The following is a 15,345-nucleotide window of genomic DNA, read 5'->3' as shown; positions in this document are numbered from 1 at the left end:
TAAGTTCGGCGTAACGAACCACTGGCTTTCGTTGTATTTAAATCAGTAATCGAATCATTTCTGTCGATCGATAAGTGTGTGATAAAAATTTGATCAAAATCGATTAAACCATAATCGAGCTAAAGACGTTGAAAGATTTCAAAAACTGCAGATTTCTTCCAGTTTTTGGTCATAATCGTGATAACACTGCGTTCTTTGTCATCTTTAATTTGTTGTAACTCATAACAACGTCAACCAATTTTGATAAAATTTTTAGCATGCATATAAGCTACCAAGATCTATGAGTGGCACTTTTTATATTTACGTTATATAGATTATACAGATAGAAAAGTATATTATATATATAATATATATATATATATATATATATATATATATATATATATATATATATATATTATTATTATTATTATACAGATAAAAAAGTTAAAAAACGAGAATTTTAATTTTCTTTTGTCATTCCAAGTAATAGCAAAATTTAAAAAAAGCATTTCGGTCATCGTTCAGTGAACTAGTCCAACTATCATTAAAAAAAAATATTCAAGTGACTTAGTCCAGTTTTAAAAAAGTTATTGCGTTTTAAAAGGAATACGCTTAATTTTGTGAGTAACTGTATATTCAATATTAAATTGATCTAATTATTTAAGACCTTCAGGTAATTACAAACATAAGCGACAGATCAAGATTGTTAATGTTCAACCATTGTTAACGAAATTCCATATAATTTCTATGCGAATGTGGAAATTGAAAGATTTAAGCATAGCCAGGAGGTTGGACTGACCAGACGACTCGAGGTATTTCTGTAAATACAAGTATGGAGGGAACGGGTCATCAAAGACTATAAAAGAAAGTGAAAGTAACCGAAGTTAACATGGAATATAGAGCGGATCGTTAAGGGCGGAAGAAATAAATGCCGCCAGAGGAGTTATGCGAGCTCCTTTATTTTCTGAACCAAGGGCATGACGAAGCATCGGACAGTACTGTTATTAAATGATGTCCCCGAAGCATTTTTGACACAAATCGATAAATTCGCTTTCCTTTATTCGAACAACTCCGCAAGAACGATGAGAAATTAAATGAAATCAAACGTGATATGTTATTAATATCACCTCGTATTCAGATTTCGGTTAAACATTTCCCTTCATTTGTTCGAAGTAGCAAATAAATATTTCGATTTGTTTCCTATCGAAAAATGATTTCGTTCAAAAAATTTCGATCAAAAGTTTCGTTTCATTATTTATATATTTATATCCAAGCGAAATGTATTTCCAAACATTTCGTAGGGATCAATGTCAATGACAAAAATAGTCGAAATATCGAATCGTGCTTAATATTTAAGTAATGTCTAATACATCCTCAAATTTTGCAATATTTAAATTTTCTTAAAATCCTCCATTTGTAAGAGAAAATATAGTTCAAGCTTCTTTAGATCGACAACGGAGAGTCATCTTCGCTTTAATAAAAGTATTATTTCGGGCAAAAGAGTTGTAGAACATTGAAATTACTTTCGTAAAATTTCCAATTTGTGGAAAAAAAATAGTTTGCCCCTAATCACATTTTCCAGATTGACGTAGAAAAATCACGTTCACATTAATAAAATGTATTATTTCAGAAAAAATTCTAGTAGCACATTTATAAATTATGTTTTTCAATTTACCACTATTTAAGTTCTATATATCTTTAAATTTTCCAACATATAAATTATTTCTTTTAAATATTCCCGATGAAATACTTCACCGTTATTTACGCTTCTTAGATCAATATCGAGGAATGGCCTTCCCTTTGATGCGAGTATTATTTCAGAGAAAGGTGCCCGAAGTAAATGGTTATATACACAGACAGGTTACTTAGTCCCGAGACTTGGTTCTTCTAGGGTTAATAAAAAAGAAGAAAAAAATACCGCTAGGATAGTTTAGTAGTACGTTGCTGCGAGGTGGTGGAAGTGGAAAGGGTGGCCGGATCGAATATACGAGTGTCTAGGGACCGCGAATACCATCATGCCGACCCTGTTAACCCGTAAAGAGCAACGTAACCGCACGGTATTCAACCAGAGACGAAACTTCTTCCGCCGAAAGTCGAAATCATTGATGCGCGCGATCTGAAATTGGGTGACCTTGAAACACTACTTCGATCTGGCGCCTATACAGATAAAGTAATAAAAATATGTGACCGAAATAATGGAAGGTTCGTCTCATTTTTGTGATATAACAGAATGTTCTACGTAACATTTTTGTTTTCTGTTATGAATAGGTTTAAATAATATAATTTACAAATATAAATATCACAAAAATTTGAAAATTTTCTGCGAAATAAACATAGGTTCGCTCAATACTTTTTAAATACAAATACAAAAATATTAAGTGAACCTATATTTTTTTCGCACAAGTTCCCAAACTATTATTATTCATAATTATAATTATATACCCTGTGTGACTGCAAAAGGTGTCGTAGTTTATTCGCAAAATACTAGAATACTCCCATAAATGGCATCTCCGTGAGGTCTGCAACGCATTTGAATAGAACTTGGATAAAATATCAGGGTACCTATAGAAACCATTTAAAACTTTGGAAGTCAAAACGTAAGTCAAAAAGTATTCTACGACGCTGTAGAGAAAGTTGATTAAGACGCTACCATAATACGCAATGCTCAACGCTGGAAATCGATTCTCGAAGCACTCTGTTATACCTGGCCGAGGCGTGTAAGGCGCGAGTGAGATAATGGAATGGATGATACTCACCTCATGACGTTGGTGCAGAATCCGTTGCAGGGCATGACGGTGGGTCCAAAGCCCTTACACCTCAAACAATAAGTCATTCTGAGCAGCGCGTCATAGCAGGCTTCCAGCTGCGGAGTGGTACCGGAAAACAGAACGCCGTCGATCCTTTCGAGGATGGTTTTGCCAAGAGTCAACGCCTGCACCAGCACCCTTGTCGCCTCCAGGCTCTTGCTGACTGAGTTCGCGACCTGCTTCGGTATGTCGCCGAACGGCTGGATCTCGTCCATTGTCTCGTACAGGCAGGTCTTGAACTTCTCCGTGAAGTCCTGCTCGTACTCGCGCGGGTTCACCGCGTTGTGGTACGCGATCGGGAACAGCCTCGTGAAGAACTCGACGAACCGTTCCTGAAGCATCTCCCTCGTGAGCGGCTGTTCCAAGGTGTCCGGCGTGTTCTGCGGCGATACGTAATCGACCATCGCCTGGTACAGCGCTTTTATCGACGGCCTGCTCAAAACCGCCATCGAGCGGTACACTTGATTGAAGAGGGTCAGGGTTTTGTTCTCCGATTGTCTCGCGAGCATCGTCACGGTCTCTGCAAGCAAAAACAACGGCATTGATAGCGGCTGCATTCCGACACGGCAGTAACAACGCGGAAAAATCGGAGCGGACGGGTACGTACACACATGACGCGGGAAACGATCGATTAAATTCATCAATATACCGATCAACCGTGCCCGGTTCCTTCTTAGATCGCGGAAAATCATGCCATCAGTGAGTCGGCAACTGAGATGGATGGTTCGTGTTCTTTGGATTTAAGTTCAACGTCTCTACTTTCAGGTTTACAGGGGCGAAGCACACCCCGATTCGTTATTTCCAGTAATTATTATTAGCGGGCTTGCGGACTTTGTGAATTTATCACAAAAATTCATGCAGGCGAATCTCAGATATCCGGACTAACAAGGAGAACTTCCAATCGTAGAAATCGCTTTTGAAACGATAGTGGGTTACAGTTAGAGAGAATACGTACATAATATTAAACAGTCCTAATAGGATTTTTAATCAGATTTTATCTTACAAGGATATTTAATGAAATGAACAATTTAAGAACTGAAGAATCGCAGTGTTTATGTTTTGGAGATGTAATTCTTTATACAGAATGTTCCATTTTAATCACTGCATGCAATTATGTGGAGAACTATTCGTTATTTCAAAAGATATTTCATATGAAACTTTTCTATTTCTAGGAGGATCATACATTCCAGTATGATCCTTCACAGAATTTGCAGGATTTGAATAAATTCTGGAGTGTGCAGCAATAGCTATAGAAACATTAAACGCAGTTATGCAAACAATAAAAATAACGTCATCAGAAATGTTTACGATGTAATGGAGATGCGTTTAGGTATCTCCTTCAGTGAAGACATTTTTTGAAAATATTTCGACAACTAATAATTTGTTTGCAATATCCTAATAATATTCTACGCAGAATGCACAGAAAGGGACCGATGTGTGCAATAAAAGATATGCGGTTCCATTTAAAGAAACGATGCAATATTTTCAAAAAAATGTCTTTACCGAAAAAGGTGCTCAAACTTTTCTCCATTAATTGCACATGCACTGATGCACTTAACAAAAAATCCAATATTGCCTACAGTTGTAGTGCTCTTCGAGTCATTTTTTCGTAAATGCGTTAAGAACGGAGTTGTGGCTTGAAACAATTGCGTGGATCACCTTGTATACCAAAAATATGTATAATCCTAAAAGAAATCTCTTTTAAAACCGTGTATACTCTCTTTTTAAAATAATCATATTCCATTTCCTACAGAAGCTACCTGTTGTTATGGGAGTAAAACTTTCGCAACGAAGTTGTATAGTTGGCGAACACTTCTGTTGGCAAAAGTGACCATTTGAATCGACACATTCTACTGTCTGCATATTTTTACTACGTGACGCGGAGAAACGTCTGCTTCTACTTTGTAAAAGTTTAAATTTCAGTGCCTGAGTACACGTTTATTATGTGGTCGGCATACACATCTGCAGACAAAAGCGGTCATTTAAATTTACGTATTCTCGTGGCTGCACACTTCTTCCAAATTACGTGTGGAAATGTATGCTCGTACTTGTAAAAATTTCAGTTTCATTGTTTACGAATATGTTTACCTACTGAATTAGCATGTGAATACGTTGGCTGTTAAGTCTATACATTCACCAAATTATCGCATCTCTAGTGATCTGCATACGTATTCCATACATTTGTTCATTCAATTTGTACTCTGAGTATCTCTATATTCTTATTGCGCTTAAACTGATGAAGATGCAAGAATAATGAATGCATATAATGCAAAAAGTAACAGATAATTTAAATCGCCGAATGTACGCTTAATAAATTCCAAAAATCAACTTTCGTGATTATATTTGTTTTTCTGAAGGCTAATTTTTTTTGTCAACGTAATATGATCTCTTCGTGGTAGATAAGGCTCGCGTTAAAATTCCTTGTGTAGATAAAAGTGGGCGTGACAACCGTCCTATGATACGATATTCCTGTTACTCGTTTCATTGGCACGGTTAATTTGAAGAAGCATCCAGTGTACCACGACGCTTCTGCTGAAAGACGCGTGAAATTCGCGGAAAAATTTCACAACTCTATTTATACAAACGAAAATGATAAACCCCCTGAAGAAGGAATGAAAGGAATGAAGGAATGAAAAAAATACAGAGAGAGGAACTTAACCAGTCAGCCGTTGTAATCTCTTCGAAAAGCGTGTAAGATACCATGATTATACTGTATACTGTAATTACACTGTTCGATCTTTTTCATGTCTTGTTGAAAAACAACACTTTTATAAAATATGTAATTTAATAAGGACTATATACTTCTTAGTACGTATATGCTTCTTAACCAGTTAGCTGTTTTGACGAGTATACTCGTCATAAAGGAATGGCAACATTTTGTGGGCCTTTGTATCTTTGATCCATTTTGGATCTTTGTACATTGTGCTATTGTACTATTTGTGATAAGTAGAAATCAAATAGTATATTTCTTTCCTTAATAATTTTAGTAGATTGAAAGTAATATATTGAAACCCTTAAAACTTTTAATTTACCTACTATCAGCAAATAAAATTCGCAATCCTGTTATTGTATTTTTAAGCAGCAGTAGTTTAGTGTCCCCAATTGTAACCAGCGTGTTGTACTGTAGTCGCGTACGTTAACAACTTGAATAATTCCACGCTTCCAGGCTAAAATACGCAAGGCCATGGTCTCTGCACAACAAACTCGCAAGAAGAGGAAATTTCATAGTTATCGCAAGTACATCGTAGGGTACATCGATCGTAAAAGTATCGCCGTAACAGTAACAAGTTCCTCGAAGTAGCTGGAAATTACAAGGGTGAGAAGAGTTTATAGTTAGCGTAACAACGGGTACATCGTAAACGCGGGGCAGTAACGTTAACGAGAGCATTCACTAAACTAATCCAATTTTATTGATATCAAATATGTGTAGGGCCACAAGCGTCAATTGCTTAATACGATGCTTACATTCGAATTTCATTCAATATAACATAACGACCCGGTACGTCGATGAATAGAACAAGTCAGTAAAGCCGCGGTGAATTGAAATTAACACCAGTATTTTTTTAATATAAATTCACATCAATTTCTCGTTCACTCGATTATTCGCACATCTTCTCGGTCGTTCGAGCATTTATGCGGATGTTTTTACAGTTCAACGTCTTCTTACAGATTGTCCACTGTATAACAAAATCGGCAAAAACGTAAAAATTCCCAATACCGTCAAAGAATGCTTGGGCAACTACAAACACACAACAAAAGTCATGTCCTATTTAGAAGGAACCAAATTGCTTAGTGAAATTATACATACATATGAGCCGTTTATTTTGAAAGTGACATAAGTCACTTTTTTTTTTTAATGAAAAGATACCGTTCGATTGTATTATAATTAGTGTTACCATTAACTCGATTTTTTTGAAAAAGTGACTTGTGCCACTTTCAAAATAAACGGCTCATATAGTAACTTAAGGAACTTAAGGAAGATTAAGATGATAATGTCGAAGCCAGAGTGTTCAATGTATACATATAATCTAATGATGTTGGCTCATTAAGTATGAAATGCATAGATTTTATATTAAAATTATAGGGTAAAGTATACATTTCATACTTAATAACCTAATAGGAATCTGTTTACATCCATATGTAACACTACAGATTGTAATCCCAGAAGTGATCGTTAATTAGCATTAAGCAGATGCGGCAGTAAATAACTAAATAAAAAGAAAAATGTTGTTAATAAATTTTTGAAAAAGGAAAATAGGCAGCAAACAGTAAATATAGTCTGATTAGCTTGAGCAGAGAAAAATAGGGAAAGTAAACGTAGTAGAGTCAATTCTCTCTAATGGACTTTCAGTATGTACACAAAAATGTACAATTTGGAAGAGAAAGAGAAGATACGATTATTCGAACCTTGAGGCTCGTTTTTATAGTTACCGATTGTCAACAACTATAAAATCGAGCCAAATCCTCTTCCCAAATTTTTTGTACAATCATCGAGATTGAGAACCACAATTTCGTATTTTAACTATTTTGTTAATATTATTTTAATATTAAAGAAACTGTGGAAAAGATAGAAATAGGATTCAAGATGTTGTACCGATAATTAGAAAAGTGGATACAGCGAAACACCTGACAAAATTTAAATTATCACTTGTTGTATGTATCGCATCCATTGAAACGTACAAAACTGATCGGATCTATAACTAATTTTTGAAGTCGATAGAAAGTTTATAAATCGGTAAAACTGAGAATGACAATCAATTGACAGACAGTCGTCCGCGAGTTCTCACGATTAGAGTTAGGGTGAAGTAGGTTCGAAATTGATTGGATAGTTCCGAACACTTCATCGGCAGTTCGAAGAGCGATACTTTCAAGTGGATCCAAATGTAACGATGAGAGATATTTTCAAGTTGATCTTGATCAAATGGATTCGAACTTTTCGTAAGTATTATACTTCAATCGTAAGAAAACAATGAACTTGGCTAAAACAGTAAACCTAGTTTCTAGAATATGAGCTATAGCCACGCACGCGACAGGTAACACGTTAAGTATAACGTAGATTGCTTAAAAATACAATTTCGAAAATTGTAACCATTCACGGTCTAGGATTTAAACCTAACCCAGATCTCAGTGTCAATTATCAAAACTCTCAATTTATGTCACAGAATAGATTTCAAAATTAATCTTAATTTACAGACAAAACGTACCTGACTAAAATTTATTGAATAAATAAGAACTTTCGCAAATACACAACCTTTCTGCTTGTATCACATTTAAATTCCGTCTATCAATGTTCGATGTAACATGGCGGCGTACCAAAAAAACCATTAATGATTCATGGCAGGCGTACCGAAGTATTTTTGAGTGCATACTTTGCAGAGCACACATAGAATAAAAAAAGAGCTGCCAGTGAAAAAGTATCGCTTTTATTTATGTACCGCTCGCTCCATCTTGCCAATAGCTTAATTTGATGTATAGCATATTTACGTTAAATTATTCTCTAACAGCTTTGAACGACGATATGCGTTCGAAAAAAGTAAAAATGTGAACGACGCATATACGTACATACAAAAATAAAAAGTGCACATATTAGGCTGCAGTAGGATTATCCGAACACTTTTCACATACAGATAGCTCGATTTAAAATGCGCTATACGACATTATTTACTGTCCAAATTAAGAAATATTTAATCCAATCTAGAGATTAAGTAACTATTCTATCTTGACGTATACATGTATAGCACACAGTACTAATTGCATACATGCGTAACGTATAACTCTAACTGTACACATGCATGTAATGAATAAGTGTATCCACGTAGTTGTTCCACCGTAGAGAGAAACTCATTTCTTATAAAATTGGATTCAGCTCCACAATCGAGAACCTACAGTGCATTCAACGGAACATTTTCTTCGAGTGAGTAGAACCTCGGTTATCCGAACTAAGCAGATAATAGAACCGTTACTTCGTTACAATGCCAGGGCAACAGTAAGACTTTATACAGCAAACCGTTTGGCACGTGAAATGCCTAAGATCGTGTTGCTCGCATGTGAAACATATTTGTTTCGTACGGAATCAATCATTGGAAACTCGGATAATCGAGGTATGTACTCCTGTAGCGTGAAAAAATCGTAAAACAGAATGGCGGGCATTGAAATCGCCTGGAGTCGCGAATTCATATTGAACTTGATCCCGTCTCTGAACGGTCGGTGTGTACGGCGAGCTAGAAAAATACGATCGAATTTCAAACAAGTAACTCGGACCAGATCGATGACTAAAAAATTGTTGAAGCGTACGCTCCTCTGGAATTGAACTGGTTTCCCGATACGTACTCGCAGCGAAACCCGCGGATGCACGCGTAGGATGGCGACAAAGTTGGCGATGCGAATGGCAATGGTGATGCTGGCGGCCAGCAGCCGGCATAACCGTGAAAATACTATCCAAACATCAAACAACCAAAACGTTCAAAAGCTGCACAGAGGTCTGGCTATGAATCGAGACTGGGAGCCAGGCTCGGCTCGGATCGGCTCGGTTCAATGTCAGTGGTTGGATCTCCGAGCGGAAACAAATATCGCCGTATTACGCCGCGGCCATCGAAGACTAATGAACTTGGCCTGTGCGGCGGAAGCCTCGATAGGCCATCTCGCAGCCTTCGGACGATGACTTAGAACAAATTGCCGATGCACACGTAGGGACCAAGCACGAGTATAACATTCCCATCTTCTTCTTTCTCCTGTTCGTCCTCCGCGAACGAGACCCCGGCTCGCGATACCATGCGAAAGAGGAAATCGATGGCAAAAGAAGAATAATAGAACGGCGGAGGGCGGAGGAGGCACGTAAAAGAAAAATCGAAAGCGGCAGGTAAAGGACGAGAGGGAATGCGAGAGAAATGAACGGAGCACATGTATGAACGAAGGCATGAGGAGGATGGTCCGGGGAGAAGCAACGTGGCTGATCCGACTCGATCTGTCGGCCCTCCGAGTCCTCCACTCTATCCTTCTCTAGATCTTCTCAAAGGCTTCTTTTACCTATGTACGATTTCAGCGGTCCTCCTTCCTCCTCGCTCTCGCGTTTCTCATCCGAAGGCACTTGGGGCTATTCCACAGCACAGCGGAGGGAGAGAGCTTCGGCATTCCTCTCGCCGGTCATTTTATTTTAGCGCCACCGTGTGGGAGAGAGTCTTTTTATCTCTCTCTCTCCCCCTTTCTCTCGACCTCTCGCAGTTATCCCCGACCCCCGCGCCCCTCGTCTGCTTCTCTTCGAATTCTGCGTCCACACCGGCCTCCTCCTCCTCCTCCTCCTCTCTCTCACCCTCTCTCTCTCACCCTCTCTCTCTCTCTCTCCCTCTCTTGCTCTTTCTCTCTACCTTTCGGTGTCCCTTTTCATCTTCCTCTACGGTTCGGAGGCTTGTTCGTGCGAGGCCGATGGACGGACAACGATGCTGGTGTGCTTGCACGGTGTGCCCAATGGTGGCCATGTTGCGGAGAGGACGGAGGGGCTGCAAAAGGTACGTGGGAACTGTACCACGCAGCTTCGGCCCTGGACCGGCCTCCAACCGAGCAAAATTTTAACCGCTTTCCGCTCCACCGGTCAAAAAAACGTTCCTCAGCTTGCAGCGTGCGGATATCCGATCACTGAGAATGATTCAACGATGTATCATAGACTGCGTGCACGCTGGTCGCACGCATCCGACCTCAGCTAGCTCCGATCGTCTCGTCTATATGCCTATCGTCGCCGGTTATTACATACTATGTAGTCTGTGAATGCTGATCGTAATGCGGTACTCAGGGAGAAGCGTCGGTAGGGCAATATTTATTTATTCGGTACGGCTTGTATAATTGATGTACTAATGATATGTAACAACGTGGTTGGTAATGTATTGCATATTTCATGGTTATACATGTGTATGTAGGAATCGATCCGCTTCGATGTCACAGTGTTCTCTTTAATCGAGGATTTTATGCACGTTTCTACTACATTTTGAGTTTCGAGTAGATCACGTGTTTTATCCCTGTCAAGGTTATCTTTTAGCGCGTTTCCTATTTTGTATTTTTCTCGCGTAGCATATTACAGTGACGTGCATAATTATAAGCTCAAACTAACTTTTGCATTTTTATTGATCTCTAAAGGTAAACTGAACAAAATATCATATTTGTATATTCCTATTTTCTATTATCCCTAACACGGATAATTTAACGAAATATCATATTTGTATATTTTTATTTTCTATTATTTCTAATGTACATATAAATATGCAAATATGACGTTTTGTTAATTTTTTGTTTAAACATCAGTAAAATGTAGAAGTCGCTTTGACGATCACACGATTGTATGTTCTGAGCACGATAATATAACATGATCGACTAATATCGGTATTTTGTGTGTATTGCAAATTGGTACCGGATTCTTTGTCATCGGGAATGCGTACGTTCTCTTGGCATGGCCTTATTCTGATTTAGGATATACCTATGAGTATTCTAGTAATGACAGTATAACATGATTTATTTGAACAAAATTTTACCATCATCGAAAGTCTCCAGTTGTGCGAATGTCTGCACAGCAGCTGCGACGTAAAGGAGCTTTTAAGTTTTTGAGATTGTAAAACTTTTAAGTGACTTAACAGACTTCCCTTGGAATTGATAAAATGTAAATTTAAAGTAGCAGAAAAATGTATTTTGTGACGAGTGATTACTTTCGATATTTCTATCATTCAAATTTCCTTTGACTATTTCCAAATATATGTTTTGTAGTTGAGTTGTTTGTTTATTTATTATTTAGTATCAGTATTGCAGGTATTTTTCTTTAATGAAGAATTAATTGACTAAAAACGACGTAGTTATAGGTCTGGAAAGTTCGCAAGGTGTAAAGCATTAGTATGCACGAGCTTAATGAGTGTGGTATAACGCACTTACCGGAGGCGAACTCCAATTATTTGAACGAAAAATCATAGTTAGTAAGGAGAACTGTGAGCTGCTATTATATGAATTGCGTGCGTGTCGTAAACGAGTTCATAGAGAGTTCTACAGTACTGTGATTATTACCTTCAAATAATTGATGCAGTAATGAGAAGGTATTCGAAAATTGAAAAGATCAAATAAAATTAGAAAATTAAACTGAATTATTGGAACTGTTCATTAAAGTCATACCGGTGTCGATTGAATTATAGTTCTCCTCATAAACTAACGTTTTCTACAATTTTTGCAAAAAGAACCTTCGGAAATAATGTTTAAATCACATTACTAATTTATTAAAAGCAATAATTTTGTTATCATTCTTAAAATGATAAAATAAAGACTAATACATGCATATTGTGACAGTACAGAGTACCAAAACAGTTGTCAAACGATTTTTATACTGAAAAATACAGTTTATAAAACATAATTTTGAAAAGAAAAATTTAATCACGTGTGTTATAGCTCTCGTTGCCAGACATACATGTACAGGATGTGTCACGTAAAATTACTGAAGGCAAGATCATCCGATAGTCACAGAATAATAGGTCGTTGAATTCGTTTCTTAATCAGCAACAACTCTAAGAAGTGAAAAATACAGGCTGCTATTTAAAAAAAAAAGTCAAGATAACCTTGATTTTTTATTGTACAAATATAGTTCTTGAAATATTTCAATATATATAGTCGACTAAATACTGATTAACTTTCGTCGGAAATATTTTTGTATCAGACTGTTGGAAGTATCTGAAAAATCATAGCGATAGTTACGCGACACATCCCGTATTCACGAAAAATTAGAAGTACACAGTGCCGAGAATTCAAATGGGAACACCTAAATATCTCAGTTATTTACGGTCGTACAAAAAAGAACTCCTCGACACAAAGTCACCCTATTTTAAGAGGCATATGTAACGGTGGCATAAATTTTTCCTCGAGATAACTTATATTAAATTCCAATGTCGCTGTTGGTTTTAAATTCAATCACATATTTCTTATTGTGCTGATTAAAACAGCAACATATAACAACAAAAATATTTGGAATAAATTTAGTATAAAAACTCTCGTTTAATCCTCGAAAACTTGGCAGAAAGTGCTTGCGCAATTTTTAATTTCACCACGTTAACTACCAGCATTTTATATTAGCAGTAATTTACTACATCAGGGGTCACGTGATTTCATAACAAGTGAAATTGAAATTATTACGCACACTTGATTAGCTCGTTCGTTGCTGACTGCCTGACCCTATTATACATATGTATGTATTCTTGCAGCTTTCCCGCGCACGTTACAAGCATATATACCTTTTGTATTATATGTATGTATATATCCTAATGAAATCATGACTGTTACATTTCGAGCTTGCATATATGTACTTTGACAAAAAGAAAAGTTGAATTGATATTTTACAAATTAATGGTTAACCGTAATCGGAATAAGGGAGCGCGCTAAATATTTATGGATCCATGAAATATACCACAGAATTCGTAATAACAAATATTATGACTCGTGAAGCGTAAAAATAACATAATACATTACATAATAATGGTAATTCTCCAATTTAAAATCATCCAACCGGATGTTACTTAAATAGCCTCGTTAAATATTTACTTATGAGAAATAGCGTTATATTATTCGGTCAAATATATTTCTGCGACGCGGTATTGGTATATCATTAAGCGCATAAATATGTACATGTACGAATGATCACTTGATTAATCCGCCGCTAATAATACGACACAATTTATGAGACGCATGTCATTTACGGAAGCAAATTTACCGATATTCGAATTATCAAGTCCCTTTGATCGTTAAATCATTAGACCCGCCCAGGAAGCATTAGTAAGCTAATTGGTGAAAAGAATAAAGTTCCGAAGCGTAGTTACATGCTCGAAATATAGTAAATTCTCCCCAATTATTCCTCAGCTTGTAAACAAAAATGGACAATTTGAGAAGAGGTGCCACAATTTATTCGGGCCTCGCGGCTTGTTTTTATGGTTGTTGAGAATCGGCGACTATTGGGGAGAATTTACTGTTGAATTCACCACGATAAGATAAATAATTAATGAGAGCATATTTCCGAATGTTTAATTTTTTAAGTTATATAATACGATCAAATATGTTCATGTATGTAATCGATGAAAGGGTAACACAAATATGTAATAAACAATAGCTGTCACCATAACTTTAGCAACTTTTTCTTTAAATAAACACTTTATATTATGTTTCTTCTATTCTATCGATGTTAAGAAAAATGTCAAGAGCATTAAACGGCATTTGAACACTCTGAAGGTCGCGCCAAGAAACCTAAAAAATTTCATAAAATTAAAGTATTTTATTCGATTAATTAAAATTACAAAGCAAACTCACATGACACATCAATTACTTTTTCAACATTCTTACCTATTGCAAATCTTAATAAAATTAAGGTATGATAATGGATTAGCGTAGAAATTATTTTTTAAAAATTAAATTTTGAATAATTCCGTCACCCACTTATGGGTGACGCGGCAGTCAAAGCGTTAAGAGCGTAATTATGATTTCTTTAATAGTGCAATTATGATATGCTTTATTGATGATATAAATGGGACAAATTTTGTTAATCATATAATTATGATACATTTTTTAAAAAACTGCGCTGAATCGATTTTTGTAATTCAAATATTTGTGAAGTCATATGTACGTGACAATAACTGTCAAACGATTAAAGAACACGTCGCATTGCGCCGACGTTTCTTAGCTTTTGTCTACCGCCCACCTATTGAGTTCGATAGCTCGTTACCATTCCTCGTATCGTTTTCGGATTCACGAGGCCACCGTGTTTTTGCCAATTATCTGGCAAAACTGCAGCTAATTGACGAGTGAAAGGCCAAGAGACTATCGCGGGGTTCCGACCCCGACGCGAAGCCAACAGGAATAGATGAAGATACAGCAGGTATACAGCTGCCGAACGTGGAAACGTAGATGCAACCTTCGGATTCTGTCGTCGTCGCAATGAAGCGCCAGTCTTTTTTCCATCGTGGACACGCAAGTGCAGCGACAGGGATTAATTATGTACAGATACATGGATTAGAACGGAAGTCACAAAAGGAAAAAAGGGAGTAGAAGCGATTCGAGAGGATCAAGTAGTGCTCTTGCCCGTTACAAGTGGTTCCCGAAGAGCACCGAACACGACCACTCGTCGACAAGAGAATAATTATTGCTGAAATAATCTGCGGCCTCTTAATACGAGGCTCGCTCATGATTAATATTAGCCCAATTAATTAGCCATTATCACACCCGGACGAAAATCTAATTTCCGACGCCATTATGGCTCGCTCTGCGGTACGCTAGGCAAGATTAACATTGACAGGATTAGGCAAGAGGTCTACTCACAAAATTTCCATCTTCTCGTGAACTCTCGGATACGGTTCTTTGATGGAAATTTCGTGAACGGAATGCTATTGTTTGTGATAATAAAACGTGCTCACCCGGAGATATCCGTTTCGATTAATTGAAATCTTTGGGATATTGCCGATTAACGCAGCCACACTACAGATCTTTCTAATTGGTCAAACGGGAATTGCACTTTATTGTAGACTAACCGAAGTTGACAAACGTAATGAACTTG

At 37.0% G+C, this 15,345-nt stretch overlaps 1 protein-coding gene across 1 annotated transcript in view; it reads right to left on the bottom strand.

Moving 5' to 3' along the window:
* dally (division abnormally delayed protein) overlaps positions 1-15,345 on the bottom strand; it is a 219,796-nt gene that overhangs the window by 149,931 nt on the left and 54,520 nt on the right. The window contains exon 3 of the mRNA XM_033482407.2: positions 2,739-3,309. Within this exon, the coding sequence (XP_033338298.1) occupies positions 2,739-3,309 (571 nt within the window). The remainder of the gene's footprint in view (positions 1-2,738; positions 3,310-15,345) is intronic.

The sequence above is a fragment of the Megalopta genalis genome, chromosome 6 (assembly GCF_051020955.1).
Source record: "Megalopta genalis isolate 19385.01 chromosome 6, iyMegGena1_principal, whole genome shotgun sequence".
Lineage (NCBI taxonomy): Eukaryota > Metazoa > Arthropoda > Insecta > Hymenoptera > Halictidae > Megalopta > Megalopta genalis.
Note: the sequence above shows the minus strand (reverse complement) of the source record. Positions and strands in the feature narration are given on the sequence as shown.